Here is an 18,362-nt window from a genome sequence, read left to right as displayed (position 1 = left end):
TCTGTTATTTTCTTTGTTGGGCCTGTCCTGTAGTAGGTGACTTCTGGGTACTCTTCTGGCTCTGTCAATCTGTTTCTTCACTTCAGTAGGAGGGCATTGTAGTTGTAAGAATGCATGATAGAGATCTTGTAGGTGTTTGTCTCTGTCTGAGGGGTTGGAGCAAATGCGGTTATATTGTAGAGCTTGGCTGTAGACAATGGATCATATGGTATGATCTGGATGAAAGCTAGAGGCATGTAGGTAGGAATAGCGGTCAGTAGGTTTCTGATATAGGGTGGTGTTTATGTGATCATTGCATATTAGCACCGTACTGTCCAGGAAGTGGATCTCTTGTGTGGACTGGTCCAGGCTGAGGTTGATGGTGGGATGGAAATATATATATACAACTATACTCTTAACCCAGCAGAAGAATCTGTCCTATCTTGGGGCCTCTTCTTTTACCCCTCCACCCCTACGAACATGATACAGTTCTGTGGTGACCTAGAATCCAATTTTCGACGTCTCCGACTCAAGGAATATTTCCAACACACCTCTGACCAACATATTAACCCACAGAGACCTTCCTACCAAGACTACAAAAAGAAGGATTCTGGGTGGACTCCTCCTGAAGGTCAAAACAGCAGACTGGACTTCTACATAGAGTGCTTCCGCCGACGTGCATGGACTGAAATTGTGGAAAAGCAGCATCACTTGCCTCATAACCTCAGCCGTGCAGAACACAATGCCATCCACAGCCTCAGAAACAACTCTGACATCATAATCAAAAAGGCTGACAAAGGAGGTGCTGTTGTCATCATGAATGGGTCGGAATATGAACAAGTAGTGGCTAGAGTAGGTACTGCTGTCCTAGTCTATAAGGCAGGGTGTGTTGCAAACTGGCCAGAGGCCTGGTGGTGCTGCCCTTATTCTCAGGGCAGCATGAGCTACCAGCCAGAGTCCTGGGGAGCTCTCCTTTTCCTTAGAGCTGTGTGGCCTAGCCCTGAGGTAGGTGTGGGGCTTTTCATCATCCTTTTTTTTTTTTAAGTTTATGTTTTAATAATCTGTCAATCATCACCGTCTTCAGGAAAAGTGACAGATATCCTGAAATACACTGAATTTTGACTAGTCCTTCTCATGTTAGTCATGTAAGCAGTTCCTTTGACTTCAACAGGGCTGCTTATATGATAAGTGGAGCATCATTTGTCATTACTGTGATAATATCTGTACTTGATTGTTGGTCCAATTTCCTATTAGTTTGATAGGTCTATCAAAGTTGTAGTTTTGCACTGTTGCAGGATAGCTTTCACAGAAACCCATGCTCTTGATTATTACAATTTTTTTAATCGATGATCTTATAATAATATGTGCATCTGTGTGGTCTACTAAATATTACTTGTTCTGAAGGAATATCTGTAAAAGAATTAAGTTGTTTCTATCTGATCTCCCAGAATATTTTAAAATATTGACACTTTTTAAACACACATGCAACATTTTGCCATTTGTTGCTCACACCTGCAGTATTTCTCCTGCTTCTGAATTCTAACCTACTTTTTAAGCTAAGAATCCAGTACAAGTTAAAAAGATTTTTCTTCTGAATTAGTCTCAGCATTAGATCTGAAGCAAAGATGGCAGCATTTTTAGAAATTTGGTCCACACCTTAAGGCTGGTATTCAGAAAAGGAGAAGAGTCAACAGGAATACTTGCTAATAGAAGAGTAATTTATTTTATTTTGGCTAATAATATTGCTTAAAAGGTTACATGCAGTATCTGAATTGTATTGAAGGTAGCTATATCATAGAATCATAGAATATCAGGGTTGCTATATGGTTCTTCACCTCCACAATGTTCAATCAGGCAAACGAATTAAAGCATAGTTCATCCTCAATACTTTTTTCATCCTTGAGTTTAAAACAAAAAAAAAAAATGATGTTGGTCTTTTTGGAATTGTAACACAAGAAAATGCAATATTGGCTTAAACCAATTTCTACCTATTTAGGGTTAGCATAAGACCTTCATGGAGGGGGCTGATTATCCCACATCCACCTACTGCATGTTTCCTTAACCTTCCTCTGAAGCATGTGGAGCTGGCTACTCTCTGAGATAGAATAATGGACAAGACAGACCACAGGTTTGATCCAGCATGGCTGTTCTTCATGTTACCCTATCCTGACTTGGTGGGACCATCTCAAAAGTTAAGAGTAATTTAGTGTCAATACTTTTTTCATCCTTAATCCTCTACTGAGACTTCCAATAAGTATGCCAACAGTCATGATGGCACTGTTTGTGACTTTTTGTGTGTTTGGTGTGGACATCTGTCCCCTAGGACTTGGACTGAGTTTATAGCACATTTATAGCACAATACCATGAAGGGGACTAAGTGCCATAGTGGTGTAATGCATTTACCTTAGATGCAAATCCTATTTAGTATTTGTACACTTTTGAAACAAATGTACACTCACAAGATTGAAACTATCCACCCAGATCAGCAATTTCTGTACAATAGTTGGTGTTAGCTACTTGATAAATAAGTGCATTGGCAGAACTGTATGGAAAAGCTTGCACAGCATAGTGTCCAAATTGTGTCTTTTTAAATGTGTCCTATTTTAGAAGCTGGTGGATATTCTCTTCAAATCATTACAGCTGCTTTTAGTAATTTATTTTTGTTAGCATTCTGTTTAAATATATGCACAAAGATTTAATTAACATTGGGAACACAACATATTTACTGAAATATTATATTCTTACTTCTCTCTTCCATTACCACCTGCCTTCTTATATGGCCTCAATTATTATGCATCTATTAGGATAAAGGAATTAAAATAGTAAAACCCAAATATAAGAGAGAGAATATGATCAGGATACCATATTATTGAAACCAGTTTAAATTGTGGATTAGTACGCTTAAAGAAATGTGACAAAACATTTACAAAATATAAGGTAATGTTCCAGAAGACATCATTTTGGGAAGGAAAATGTTTTCATAAAAGCAGCTGTCACAGGCATCAATCCTCTATCTCAGGAATAATCTGAGAATCTGATTGAGCTGGTCAAGGTTCGATCACTTGGCAAATTTAGAATAGTAAAAGTTAACTAAGTTGCGTATAATAATTTAACATGCTTAAGTAAATTATAACTTTACTGTTTTCCCAATGCCTTATAGCAACATGCAGTATATTCTTTGCCTGGTTTCAGTTTCAGTTTCTATCTATAGTGAAATATTGTTCTATTTAAGAAACAAACAAACCCTTTGTCTTGAAACGAAACTACCAAACATTCTTTTGAGAAATGTATGTAAATTATGATCAAGCCTTTGAACTTGTGGCATCCAGGTTTGAAAAAGCTGTCTTCGATTCCTAATCCATCTGGAAATCAACTTTCAGATTTAGTTTAGATTCTTCTTACTGTACTGTACTTACTGTAGCAGTTATAAACTAGCTTTGTTGTCTTTGTGAGGCATTTTGATGATCTATGACAGCAGTAGTTTTGTAATAGTCTCTTACATTGCTCTTGCCTTTATAATTTAACAATCAGTTTTGATGGAAAATTACCTCAGAGATACTATTATCCCAGTCTAATATTCAATTTATTATCACACTTTCCCTTCCATTGAACTCGATAGATGATGTTTTTTTGAATCCAGATATATTTGGCTTTTTAAAATTTATTTATGAAGCATTGGAGATTAGTAACTGTTGTGTAAATGTATTCCGGGTGAAATCCTGTCCTATTGAAATATATGGAAGTTTGCCTTTGACTTCAGTGGGATCAGGATTTCACACTCAATTCTTCAGGTTTAAAATTACTTATCCAGAAGCTCCCTTAAACCATAAGTGAAGGTAGTTGCTTGCTCATTGCAAGCAAGGTCCATGCCATCTGTTTCGTTGTATTTTTTTTTCCCCCACTAGATGTTTTTTTTCTACAGTGATTATTATTTATTCCAGAGAGTATCTGTCTTGCCGCCAGCCAAGATTCCAGGAATAATAAAAAGTATTTCTTGTAGGAAAAGGTTGTCATCTTTTAATAAATTCACAGGTTAGCTTTATCTATGTTTAATTAAATTTAAAGTTAGTTTAAGTGCTAAGTACATCGATATTTTATAGTGTATCATTGCTTACCATGGTTTGAGAACTATTCACTGTGCTTTAACAAGCCACATTTGATGGAACTCTGTCCATGAATTTTCTTCAGATTACCCTCCACTGATTTAGTCGCAGTCTTTTGCAATGGGCAAGCCAAGAACATTCTCCCTGTACATTCTCCCTGTATATTCTGTAAACATTCTCATCTGTTCCTTGGTTCTGATGTTCTCAGCTAGGTAATTTTTTTTTCTTTGTAACCTCTGCTCTATGTACTTTTCTGTTCAGATTGTCATTTGCTAAATAGTACCATGCATTATTTACCTTATGAACAGCTTTGAGACCTGTGAGTGTCTTCCTCACTTACCCAAACTTACGGAATTTCACAGAAAAAACTTCACTTCAAGATCATTTGTTAATGTCCTCCATCATGCTTTTTGAGGACTACTTATGTTTCATTTCCTTTACTGCTTAATTACTGTATTTAACTGTGTTTGTCTCTGATTTCAATCATAATAAACTAAGGTTACTCATAGAGACCGTAGGAACATGGCACACACAAACAGAACCCATAAGAAAGGAGCATGAAATCAAGGCTACAGTCAGCGAAAATAGTCTAAATTGAAGGGATAGATGAAAGCTCAAAGGATTCCACATGAGCCAGTATAGTTTCCTGTCTGTCTTACACAGGAATTTAAGAGCTTCATAAACTTCTCTCTCTCAGGTCTAGTGGTGAGTTTTCAGTCTATAAGTTGCTGAGATACTATGGCAATGGGTACTTGATAAATTATTGAACAAATAAATGGGAAATAAAAGCAAAACATCTGTGAGAGGGATTCATTTGAAATGCCACATAAAATATTTGATATAGCTGAAATCTTTTTGATCATAGATAAATGAATAAAACTGAAGAAAGAAGGCTTTCCTTTTCCCTCAGTGCTGCATAGTTTTGTGCATAGTATAGAATATATTGCCAGTGTCAGCAGCAGAGCTAAAGGCTATTCATTTATCATGGGTTTATGATGTTTATAATAGAAGTTTTACTTTTTTTGCATTGAGGTGGGAGTTAGGAGACAGAGTTGATTCACTTCAAAAGAATTATGAAAAATGCATATATTCCAGATTTATGTCTTTTATTCTTCTGCTGTTGGGTTGTTGTTTTTTTTTTTTGGTTGGTTGGTTTTAGCTAAAGGTCAAAAGATTAAAATTTATAACATTATCTTTAGGAAAAGCTACCTCATGAAATGCTGCTTACTTCATCTGTCAGGTCTAGAGAATATATAAGTGCATGTAAGGTTGGATTTTATCCTAGAAATGATCCTTAAGGCATTTATAATTGTAGACAAATTAGCAAGGATTAAGGAACTTCCTGATATCAAGCCCTCTTTAGCTGCTGTGTTTACGAATTGATAACGTTTATTTATTTGTATACTTACGTTACAAATTATGCTCTGGAAATGTTGGCAAATCCTTGATTAAATCTCCTGCTGTTTAGAACAGTTTTGTAGTACAGATTCTCTTGGGTTTATGCTATTTTCTAAATTGCTAGAATATTTAATTGGCCTGAAAACAGGGCACTGGGAACCCTGTACTGATCATTTTACAGCATGGCTAAGATCTAGGATGTAGAAATGGCAAAATTATTCAGATGAGTTATTCTGAACAATTACTGCCTTTTGATAGCCAACTCTTAAATTATATAGTGCTGGATTACCCACTTGGCAAAGTGGGCCAGTGCCTAGAGCTCCTGTTTATGGATCATATCATGTATGTGAGGATGTCCTATTGACATCACATAGAGACTGGAGAATATGAGGAGCAGACTGCCTGCTGCTTGAGGGAACACTTCAGGATTTGAGCTTGCCAGAATGCATTGGATAGTGGCAAGTATAAGTTAAATCAGTCATCTGGCAGGCAGGTGTCCATTGCAGGAAGAAGAATAGTTAGGACTCTGAACTCCCATTAAGGTAAGTTGCATGCATGAGTCAAGGAGGAAATTGATCTATTTATTGTGTTGTCATATGAGTAGAAGTGTAGCTCACAGAATTGGTGTATTTTATTATTGAGGAACCGAAGGGGCAATGTTCAACAATCTACTTTATTAGCTTACAGTGTGGTCTAATGTATAAGGAGTTGGACTGGGAATCATGATACTGGGGCTCTATCAGTGGTCTGCTTAGTAACCTGTGACCAGCCATAAAAAAATAAGAACAGCCCTATTGGGTCAGACCAATGAGCCCATTAGTTGTCTTCCGACAGTGCCCAGTGACAGATGCTTCAAAGGTAATGAACAAAACACAGCATCCAGCGAAGTGAGCTGTTTCTCACGAAAGCTTATGCTCAAATAATTGGTTAGTCTCTAAGGTGCCACAAGTCCTCCTTTTCTTTTTGCGGAAACAGACTAACACGGCTGCTACTCTGAAACTAGCAATTATTGAGTGATCCATTGCCTGTTGTTCAGTTCCAGCTTCTGGCAGTCAGAGGTTTATGGACACCCAGAGCATGGGGTTGCATCCCTGACCAACTTGGCTAATAAGTTCATGGAGGATAGCTCCATCAATGGTTATCTAATTTTTTTTAACCCAGTTATACTTTTGACCTTCACCTCACCCTGTGCCTCTGTTTCCTCATCTGTAAAGGGTAATAGGACAGATGCTTACCTCCATTTGGGAAGCACTTTGAGGTCGATGAATGAAAAGCTTTATATGAGAGCTATTTTTATAATGTATTTGCATATGCATTTTGGATCCTGCCAGTACAGGAATTATTGGTGTTAGGTTGCATTTTCTGTTGCTTGTCTGGTTGGTTTTCTGGTTGTATTCATTTGTTTTGGTGTCTTTTCATTTGGTTCCTCCCTCCATATGTGTTCTTATTTTGTAGGACTAATACATTTTAAAGAGCAATAACAGGCAACAATCATTTTTATGCATATAAAATATTGAAATTTTTATACATTTTCATGCACTGTACTCAATATTTTTTTTCTTCCTGTTTTTGTGTTGTAGATCAGGGAATACAATGAACAGATGCAGGGGATTACTGGTATTGGCTTTGCATCCTTGACATTTGATGGTACCGTAGGAGCACCGATAGTGCCTCGAACCTCTAGTAAATCATACTCTTTCACAGAAGAAGAACAGAAAACAATAGAAGAACTACGTATGTGGGCAGCTAGTAATCTTTCAGTCTGTGGGCCAACAGCAAAATTGTCTGGTGTCCAGCCAATGCTGTTTTTTGACCTTACTTGCCAACTTGTAGGGAAAGCAGAAGTGGATGGATCTTCCTTTCTTCTCAAGGTGGATTTTTAAACAATTTAAATAATTTAAATAGTTGTTACAGATTGACTATTAGATTCTTATTTCAAGACTTTATGTTCAGGGTTTTAATGAACTCACTCAATCTTGTATTTAAATAATGTTATATAGGAGTCTTTTCGACATTTAAGGGTTATTTTAGTAAATATATGATCCTCAACCAATTCACTTTCATACAAATTCATACTTTAATTTGTCTTTAAAGACATTCAGCTCACCTATTCCTGTAGAATTATTCACAAATATTGGTGTGACAAGGTACGTGTTCAGAATAGGATTTCACAAGCATTTGTAGTTAGAAATTACAGAATTTCTTAATGCTGAAAAAATATTGTCTCTTTTAAGTTTTTACATTGTTGCTAGTTAAATAATAGACTTCTTCTATGTACACTTCTCTGTATTATGTTTTATTAGAACATATGCAGGATATAATTTAATGCACTATGTAGCATTGTTTAGCATATGGATGGATGAATTGAGTATGCTATCTTTTTGAGGTATTTGAGTTAGCCTTTATTAGTTATGCCTAAATTCTTTACAGAATCAGTGCTTGAGTAAAGAAACAAAATACAATGTGTCACACGGTTTGAAAGCACTCTCTGGGAATTAATACTTAACATCAGCTAAGTGAAAAGGGATCTGGTGTGTCTAATTTTCCTGAATTAGAAACAGTGACAGTGGACTGATTTTTATCCTAAAACCCCTCTATGAGTTCACTGTTAACAAATAAGAGACAGTCTGATGTTTTCCATCTGAATATTTCTGCTTTTATATGTAGTAACACCAAGAAACAATTATCTGAAGCCATATTTTAGTATTTTTAGATAGGCAGAAAATAGTGCATTATTCCTTCATTAAAGCAGCATAGATGTTCTCATGCAGAACATTGTTTACATGACATAAAAAGGAATGTTATTTAAACTACATCTTGCAACATGCCCTACAGCTGTTACAAACATTTTAATTCAAACAAACCCATGTAAAAGGGATGTCAAACAAGGACTAATAAAATGATTTAAGTACTTTATGAACTGGAGGTAAAACGTTCATAGTTCATTGCCTCAATGAGCACACGTTCATGCTGTGAGATCCTTTTGTAAGGATACAGGCAAGTAATTTATTAAATTGTTTATCTTTCATTGCTTTCTGTTTATTTTACGTTCGATAGACTCCTGCATTTGTGTTAGTTTTATATAAGCAAAAGAACAAGTGGGAGGGGGGAAACAAAGGCTTGACTTGTGAAGCAAGTTGACTTGTGAAGCATATTAGATCAATTTATTTGTATTAGTAACCTTGACAGAGTCATTTTTGTGGGAGTAGCATAAAAACATTACCTCATAAAACTATATTTAAATATAGCAGTTAGACAAATTCAAAAATGCTAATTTTGGGGTTAATATTGTTATGGCATTGTTAATGCACTCCTTGGTGCCTATGTGCTAAAGTCTATCTGATTCTCTATAAAACATTGATCTTACTATAAGCAAGGCTCATACTTTTGGCAGGGTCTTGGCTAGCCTGTGCTGAATTGCTAAAAGATAGTGTCCATGCCATCACCATTTCATATAGTTCAGATGGTGCTCTTGATTAAGTCTTTGTTCTTATGATTTAAAGCAATGATTACTTTGACTATTTAATAATTTTCAGCAGACCAGTTGCTCAATGAATAAGTATGTGAAGGTAGTCATCATGGTGGCCTAACAGACCTTTTGATGTTCACTCAGAGAAACAATCAAACTTACTTCCAGGGCTTTGTGCATGGCCAATAGTATTTGTTTAACCAGTTTTTGATATTGTATTTGTTGCACAGAACTAATAAACCAAATGACCAGTAATAGTGTTGTGAAAAAAAAAAAAGAGCAAAGAGCAATTGTCAAGTGCTTACCAACCGCTCTGAGAATTTTCTGTTTAAATTGGGGATACTCAAATCCTCACACTGGAGCAAAAGCTATCAGAAGCAGGAGAAGAAGGAAAAATGAAATTGAATTTTTAATGCATAAACAAGATTAAGTTTACAAGATTAAAAGACTTATTGCTTCCTTCGTTAAATTCTGGTGGCCTCTGCCCACCTCTATCATAAGAATAGCGTGCCCTGCCGTGGAACCATTCAAAGCTGTAAAGCAACTAAGAGGTGCCTGGATGTTTCCTACTGCAGCGTTTTGTATCCATGAGTATAAAAGGCCTCCACCCCAACCTTTCCCTGTCCTTCCATCAGCTGTGAAGGACCGTTCCTGTTTCCTGCACAGGTTTGATTTAGTTAGCATACTAAATAACCTTTTTAGCCTTTTAAATAGCCTAATGTTCAAATTTTTGGTTCATAGTGTAATAGGAATTGGTCCCTGCTGTAGCAGGGATGGAGAAATGGACAGGTCCTTAAAGAAAAAGTGTCAGTGGCTTCTTATTCTAGCAAAATATTGGTTCCATCTACTTATTCCCAGTGTTTCAACTGCTTAAGAAGGAAGCTTGAGCTTCATTCACATCTATGAAAGTAGAGAAGGAACCACAGATTAAAGACCTTTCTTGGAAGAGGCCTTAGTGGCTAATGGGTATGAAAAGGGATATCCTTAAAAAGAATCCATCGGTCCTTCAGGTTTCTCCAGCTATCAAAAATTAAATTAAATAGTTGTCCTTAGATCTGACAGGGGGGAATCAGCTCTTTGGATCAGAGTTTATCAATTCCCTCTTTTGCGTATTGGACTACGGAGTTGTTCCAAATGCAGCCAGGTGGAAAATGGAGGGAAATTTTATCAGAATCCATACACACTGCTGCTTTTTCTGTCAGTTGACCAGCTCTACTCCTGAGACCAACAGTAAAAGAAATCCTTGGTGCCTTAGTCCACTTCTTTAAAGTACAGAAATACTGGCATCTTTTAAATAGGTCAGGTAACTTAGGCACCAGGTAAGATGTTGGATCCAAAGTTGGTTCCAATTATGCCCGGGTGCAGTTGTCGGCGGAAGTTAGAACTTCTTAGGATCCATGACAGCAAGTTCCTTTTCCTGCTCTGGGTCTTCAGTGTGGGTGGCTTTCTTCTTTTGTTTGCTTTGTCAGGTTGAGCACATGTGTTTTCTCTAGCTTTTTTTCACGACTTATATTTCTTGTAAATGCTTGAGGACCCTTCAAACAGGAGATATCTTTCCATCTAAGCTACAGGAAGTAGACAAAAAGGGAAAAGTCTCATCTTTTCTTTTGCAAATTACGTCTACAGATCCTAACTCTTGGGGAAAACATGCTTTGGCACCATGTATTGAGAACTGTCTAGAAAACAATGTCCATTGGGGTTGTAAGCATGTCTCCTTGTGGATCCAACATTTAATTGTTATGGCCCCATCTACCCTTAGTTTCTTTCCTACACTGTAAACAGCAGCTTTCTGAACCATTATTTTATTACAACCATTATTATCTACTTTGGTAATAACCTTGCCACTTTTTTTCATAGGGTATAGATTAAACTATGGTTTTAAGAAGCTAGTAACTGCCAATAGTTTAGCCTTTAATTTTGGTCTCTGTTGTTGTGATGCCCTAGACTGGTTATTTGCTCTGTTGCCAATTATCCCCATGTGGACCCACATACAAAATTCCAGATTTGAATGGTATATATCAAATGACAATAAAATGTCCATAATGAACCACCACACCAGATACCTTCAGCCCTGGGAGAAAACAACTCTTTTTAGAGAGTTCCTAGCATGTACTCGCTTTTCCTCCTTTGGTCTGCCTTCCACAGCAGTAGTAGCAAAAACATCTATTGACAGAGAGGAATCTCTGAAAGGCCAGCTAAACACTAGTGGGTGCATCTCCTCCAACTGAGTACCATGAGAGAACCCCCCAAAATATTTCCAGGGCTGGGTTCTTAAGTCCAGGTACAATTTGTATACTTGAGAGAAGTTTTTTTTCCTTCTCCCAATCCACCTGTTATACCAATAAAATAAAAACCAGCAGGATCTTATTAAAGGGGAAAAGGCAAAATACCATATTTATTGTGAATACAGAAAGAATGATAGTAAGCAGTTAGCTATAACATTCCATTCAATCTCATATTTATTCACACATTCATTCATACGCACGCACACACACACACAGGTTCTGCCAGGTTGTTGTTATAGTTACCAGCCTTAGAGTTGCTCATGCCAAGCCACTGGCCAGGTGGCCTGGACATGAGGAGGGACCAGGGCCTTATCAGATGCTCATCTGATGCTCGTGGAAGTTGGTTTGCAGAATCAGATGCCCAAAGTTCTCACTTTCTAGAGTCCATTTTTATAGGAATTTCTTCCTATGCCAGTCTATGGGAATTGCTTCATCATGCTATTGCTGAATCAATCAGCAGATGGCACATTCCTGACGGCTCCATGCTGGCAGATGTTATCTTGTTCTTTGGTTCTCCCATTCTTGAGGCTGTTGGGTGGATTCCAGTCTGCCCTCCTGGGTCCTCTAGTTATTTCCAGTTGACACCTTCTTCAGCCGATGGACACTGGATTCTTAGGCTGGCACCTCCCTGATCATTCAGTTATTATCCACACCAAGCATCCATCCACATACATCCTCTATCTCTTTTTTAATCACATTTTTAACAAAGCGAGATGAATACAACAGAAGGGCGGGGGGTCTCTTGGTGCTGTTTCTGTTGTTACAGGGTATTGTTTTGAGTCTCTCTCTGTGTGAGTAGTTGTTGTTACAAAGAACTGCTTTGAGAACAGACTTTGTCTTAGAATATACTAACATAATTAGCAGCTTGCAAGTTTCACACATAGAGGGAGAGAAACAGTACCAAAGACCAGGAGACCTCTTAACCAGTGATACCCTGGAATTCAAACCATGGGAATCAAACTCATTTGTGACTTTAATAAAGAACTTTTTTAATATGATCCAACACACCTGCCTGATAAGCATCCTAGAAAATCAAGTCCATGTTAACAGGAGAGCCAAATTGTCTCGAGACATTCCCTCAAGCAGTCTTTGTGTCACATACTATGCCAGATCTGTGGCACTTCCCATCACACTCCACCACTACTACTTGGTTTTTAAATCTGGCTTTTTTTAAGGTGTGTTAAGGCTAAGATGTTAGATTTACCTTTTGAAGGACTGGGCTTGTTCATCATAAAGACTGAGAAAGTTTGGAGAGGGGAAAATAATAGCGAATACCAATTTAGAGTATGTGTAGCATAAAAATATATAGGGGCCATGATCAACACTACTTAAACTTGAAAAATTGCTGCTGAATCAAGTGAGAGTTTTTCTTAGTTAAGGAGGAAAGTAACCTTAGTAATTATTTTGACTCACAATATTTAATAATGTGAAGGTAAGTAGTTACATATGTTTGTAACAATTTAATCTAAAGTAACCAACTTTTTAAACCTTTTATTTTGCACATTAAAAGTATTAAAAGGGATTGTTGAAATAATATCTTTTCATGGCAGGTATGGGATGGTACAAAATGTCCCTACCCATCTTGGAAGGTGCTTGTGGAAGAAAGTGACCTTGAAGGAGATAAAGTTCTCATCCATCAGCTGAGAAATCTGATTGTAGACATTCTAGTTTACGATAACCATGTTAAACTGGCAAAATCACTGAAGGTAACAGAGAAATCAGTATTTTTAACTTTAATTTTACTGGATTTTTTGTTTTTGTTTTGGATTCACTTCAAGAAAGCTAGCTATCCACTTCTACAAGTGATGACTTTGTTTCCAATGTGCTTTTTATCCTTTATGATCTTTCCTGTACATGCTCTTTTAGTGCAGATCACCTTCAGCAGGTGTGAAACAGCCTCATTACCTTAAAATCACTATGAAAAATTATCCTTCCAATTAAACAGCTCTTTCCAAACATTGTAACGTCATTCATTACCATTTGAACATAATGCATTATGGAAAATGTACTCTATAGTTGAAAATTATTTATTGGAACTGATGTAAAATGGGGTTAAATTTGTTGCCCAATTAAATGATAATTCTACAGTCTATTCTGTGAAATCTGCTGCATTCTGCAATACATATCTTGTTTTAGTGGGTCAGTAATGTTGATTATACTTACTTAGGGAAAAGAACAACATAATTAAACATGTTTCTGAGTAGTAGCCATGTTAGTCTGTATTCGCAAAAAGAAAAGGAGTACTTGTGGCACCTTAAAGACTAACAAATTTATTTGAGCATAAACTTTCATGAGCTCACAAAAGCTTATGCTCAAATAAATTTGTTAGTCTCTAAAGTGCCACAAGTACTCCTTTTCTTTTTATAATTAAACATTTGATCTTTAGCAACAGTACCATCTTGCTTCTGAATAAAATAGATTAGCAGAAAATGTAGCTTTCATTTTACAGCATGATTATTACACTATTTAAGATGTACTTGGTTTTAGGATCAATTTTATAAGTAATTGGGAAGGGGGGAGTGTAGATACATTTTTATGTGGCAAATATTAATCCAGTGTTATGGGAAGACTTAAAATCAATTTACAATACTGATATTGTAAATCTATATAAATAAATAAAGACATGTTTGTGAGTAATTTGCAGATAAGAAGATGGCTCTTGTTTATGTAAGATTGTTAACTGTTTTGGTCACACAGTTATTTTTATTAATCTTAGATTTTTTCCCAAATATAGATTTATCTCTTGCTAAAAGATTCACTCCAAAAGCAATGTTGAACAGTACTGTCTGAGAATTAGGAGGAGAAAGTCTACACTTTTTAAGATTCCAAAGATGATCAGTTTTCTTTTACTGGGAAGTCTTGGGTATTTGTAGCACCACCCCCAATCCTCAGCCAGTAATGTTTGTAATAGAAGTTTCCCGTCCTGAATCCAGGTTTTAATGTAAGAACATAATACATGGGGTGGTTTCATAAGATGCCTCTACTTTTCTTCCCATTTATCTCTTCCGGCTTCCTTCTTGTATCTCATACATCTGTTCTTGTCTATGCCGACCAGCAAGTTATGTTTATGTTCCTGTCATCTGTTTTGTCAACTCACGTTCGCATAGCATGATTAGATTTTCAGGTGAAGACAAGCCCTAGGAAAGTCTCTCCAGACACAACTTAGTCAAACATCTTTCAGAGAGAATATGATATCTGTGCTTTGCTGCCCTGTTTGGCCCAGCATGTAAGAACCATAAGGTGATTTTAGGAACCTGAATTCCTAATACAGAGTAACAATAAAAGGGTTTTGCTAATCCTATGTAAGCCAAGGTTTCTGCCCCAAGAACCTTGCAGTAAAAGTACAGATAAAGGAGATGAGGAAGAACATATTGTGACACTGTATGGAGTTTGGGATGTTATGCATACCAATATTATAAAATTGCAATGAGTTATGCCAGATACGCCATGTAACGTATATGGAAAAATGTTGTAATTTGCCAAATATGATAATCTTGTTTATATGTTTGTATCACCTTTGCATTATGAGTTATAGATATGTATGTATGTCTGTATTTCAAAACTTGTGCTTTGCTTCTGGGTGACGCCCCCGACAGTCTGGCATCAGCATTGCCTAGCCTGCTTGGTGACCCATCCAAGCTGAGGATGTGTTCTAGAGGGACTTTCAAGCCAGCAAACTAACCAATACTGCTAGGAACCTGATATATGGACTTCAAAGTCTTTGTATGTATGTAACTGTTTTACCATTTAAAATCTCTCTTCTTGTTCTTCCTTTTTTCTTTATAATAAACCTTTAGTTTTAGACACTAAAGGATTGGCTGACAGTGTGGTATTTTGGGTAACATTAAAACCTATACTGACCTGGTGATATGGCTGACTCTTTGGGGTCAGAAGAACATTTTGTACATGTGAGCAGAGTTTTTTAAATAACTTCTCACTGTACTGGACCTAGGTGCTGATTTGGAGCCAGAGAACTGGAATGCAGTCAAGGGGGCTGTGTAATTTCTTTTTTTGCTTCTTGATAATCAGTGTGGGGGATCAGAAGAAGAGTTTGGGACTTGTTGGGGAGTTTAACTTCAGTGTTACCCACCAGTCTTGGGAGTATCTGCTCTCCCTTTTGCAGCCTGCCCCGACATTAGCATTTCCAGTGAGAGCTACCCCAGGCCAACCAGGGCACACACATGTAACAAGAATGTGTTTTACATGCTTAGGTTTGGTACATATCTTGTAGGTCCCGATTGTTGTGTGTATGTTTATGTTGCAATTTTATGAGTATATATCTTTGAAATTTTTATTGCAGGCAAAACTAAATCTATCTTAGGTATTTATATGGCTCATGATACCATACTATCTGAACACCTCTCAATCTTTGATGTATTTATCATCAGGTAGGAAAGTGCTATTATCCCCATTTTACAGATGAGGAACGGAGGCACAGAGACTAGGTGACTTGCCTGTGGTGGAGTGGGGAAGTCTGTGGTGGAGCAGGAAATTGAACCCTGGTCTCTCAAATCCCAGCCTAACCACTGAGCAATCCTTTCTCTCTGGTAGGTAATAGAAGACTAGCCAAAATAACTGAATTTCTAGGAAGGGCTTGAGTTGAGATGGTTTGGACCCTGGGGGAATGGAGACTATTCAAGTGTAGTGTCAATGTGGGGTTGGGGGATGTTTAGAGGTGAAATTGATGATGGTGATGAAGAAAAAGGGTTTGGTGAGGTGGAAAATGTTGATAAAGCAAAATGCACTAATGGGAAGTGCAATAGAAAATGAGAACACATAGCAGCAGAGGTAGAATCTTATTAGAAGGATTGGTGAGGGGAAGATAGAAAGAAAGGAAGGAGACCTGAGAAGAGAAGACTGCATTGTGCACATCCTTGTTATCTCTTGCCTGAGCAAGACTTTTGGCTGTGGAGATAAAGGAAGGGGCACATTTTGTATGTGTTATAGATGAAGAAGTGACAGCACTTTGCACAAATTTGGATTTGAAACTAGGAGGACAGAAAGAGTATTGGAAAATGACCCCAAGATTGTGAACCTGCAAAGTTCAGGGAGCTGTGCCTGCCCGAAATATTGATGGCACAGTATGATTAGTCAAGTAAGTATTCATATATCGCTGGAATTCACTAGAATTTTTATGACATACATTTTCTAAACTACAGGCTAAATCAGAATTGTAGGCATTGAATCTTTTTTGTATTCATTTACAGACTTAAATTTTTGCTATAATAGGTGGTTTTAATTTAGGTGAGGTTACAGTAAAAATGTGAATTCCAGCTGCTGCCTGCTGAAATTTTATAAATCTTTGAAGTTTAATGTTTGTGTGCACTCAATTTTGCTTATTTGTCATACAGAATAGACTCATAATTAAAACTTCAGATGTTCTTTGTAAAAGGGAGAGATGCTTTAATAAAGGACTTGCTTTGAGGGGATGTTTGCAAGATATGTAACTGAAATAATCTATGGTCATATTATTTCATGTAATATGTCATGTAATACAGGCTTTTGTTATGCAGAGATAAGGAAATCACCTAATCCTGTGCTTAACTCTGAGCACATGCTTAAAATCCTTTTGAAGTCAATGTGATTTAAGTAAAAATCTCAGTGCTTTCCGGAATAGGTATTAATATAAGAATGCCCTTAACAGGTATTGTAATTTAGTAGGTGTTTTGGCAATTTCAGTATGATAGAACCAATAAAATACTACACTGTTTGTTGGTACATCCTTTTTTCTTTGAAATTCCTTTAGAATTGTGTTTTCATGTGAATTGCTGTTAAAATGGTAGGTTTCACTTTCCAGATCATCATGTACTGTTTGGAATAACAGCAGCAGCTTTGAATAATGATGTTTTAATGTAAGAATAATCTCCTTTACCCAGACTTGTTATCAAGAGGTCAATAGCAAAGACTGTATAAAAACAAAATATTTAATTTTATTTTAAAATTATATGCATTTGAGAGCATTCTGACTAGGAGCAAGAAAAGATCATAGTAGAGAAGTTGGGTAGTGCAGTATAGTCAATTTATAACAAATCATGAAGCCTGGCATCATAATATATCTTCATGCTTATTCCCTGCAAGAGTTTGTAAAAACAACTATATTGTCTTTGTGTATGCCAGAGAGAACTAAAGATCTGAGTATATTATATACATCTTTTTTTTTCCAGTTAGATTATGAATAGGGTTTTCTGTTGGGAAAACTAAAGATTAGTAAGACTATGACTACGCTGTAATTACTACTGATAAATAGGCTTTATTTTATATATGGTTGCTGCCTTCATTTCCCCATCAGGTCAGAATATAGCACTTCAGCATTGCTCTGTGTGTGTGTGTGTGTGTGTGTGTGTGTGTGTGTGTGTGGTTGCTGCCTTCATTTCCCCATCAGGTCAGAATATAGCACTTCAGCATTGGTGAGTGTGTGTGTGTGTGTGTGTGTGTGTGTGTGTGAAAGTTCTAAATCTCTTTAGTTCTTTTGTTCCTCAGTCCAAGGTCTGTGATTGTGTTGCTTGTTCCTGACACTCACTTCTGAAGGACTGGACACAATTTAACCCATTATGTATTGCTATGTAGAATGTGGATAAGACAGAATGGTCATCAATATATGTTGAACAGAAATCATTTTGAGTTTTGCAAGCGGATTAGAAAGTTAATATTTGCTCACTGGTACCATAGAGAGCTCCAATGTTAATTGGAAACTGATCATATTAGATACCAGTGTACACTAATTACTGGCCAGTATTGGCTTTTTAATGACTGCCACTCTAAATGTTCTTTAAAATACTGTGCATTCTTTTTAACAAACATAGGCATTGTCCTGTATGGTTTAGGATAGTGGGGAGAACTTCGTTTGCTGAAAAGTTGCTTTAGCTTTTAATTTTACTTGCCTTAAACATCTTATGTAAATTTGTTGTTTATCATATATTTTATTTGTAACATTTTCTTTTATTGTCGTTTTTTAGAATCATCATCTATTAATTATATTGGTACCTATTTCTGGTATGTTCATGAATGCTATCTGGAATGTTTTGTTGTTGATTTCCATTTTGATGTTTCTTTAACATTTTTTTTAAACATACTTGTCTTACAAGTGCCAGTTGTAGTTCATTAAGAGATTGTTCTAGTTCAAGTAAG

At 36.7% G+C, this 18,362-nt stretch overlaps 1 protein-coding gene across 4 annotated transcripts in view; it reads left to right on the top strand.

Annotated features, from left to right (window-relative positions):
- The window catches only part of POT1 (protection of telomeres 1), a 150,257-nt gene that overhangs the window by 84,238 nt on the left and 47,657 nt on the right, over window positions 1-18,362 (top strand). For all 4 annotated transcript variants that reach the window (XM_038410215.2, XM_038410206.2, XM_038410224.2 and 1 more), the window contains 2 exons: window positions 7,061-7,351; window positions 12,785-12,940. In XM_038410215.2, coding sequence (XP_038266143.1) covers window positions 7,061-7,351; window positions 12,785-12,940 — 447 coding nt within the window. The remainder of the gene's footprint in view (window positions 1-7,060; window positions 7,352-12,784; window positions 12,941-18,362) is intronic.

Source organism: Dermochelys coriacea, chromosome 1 (genome assembly GCF_009764565.3).
Source record: "Dermochelys coriacea isolate rDerCor1 chromosome 1, rDerCor1.pri.v4, whole genome shotgun sequence".
NCBI lineage: Eukaryota > Metazoa > Chordata > Testudines > Dermochelyidae > Dermochelys > Dermochelys coriacea.
The sequence above is the reverse complement of the archived record's forward strand: the minus strand, read 5'-3'. Positions and strand labels throughout refer to the sequence as shown.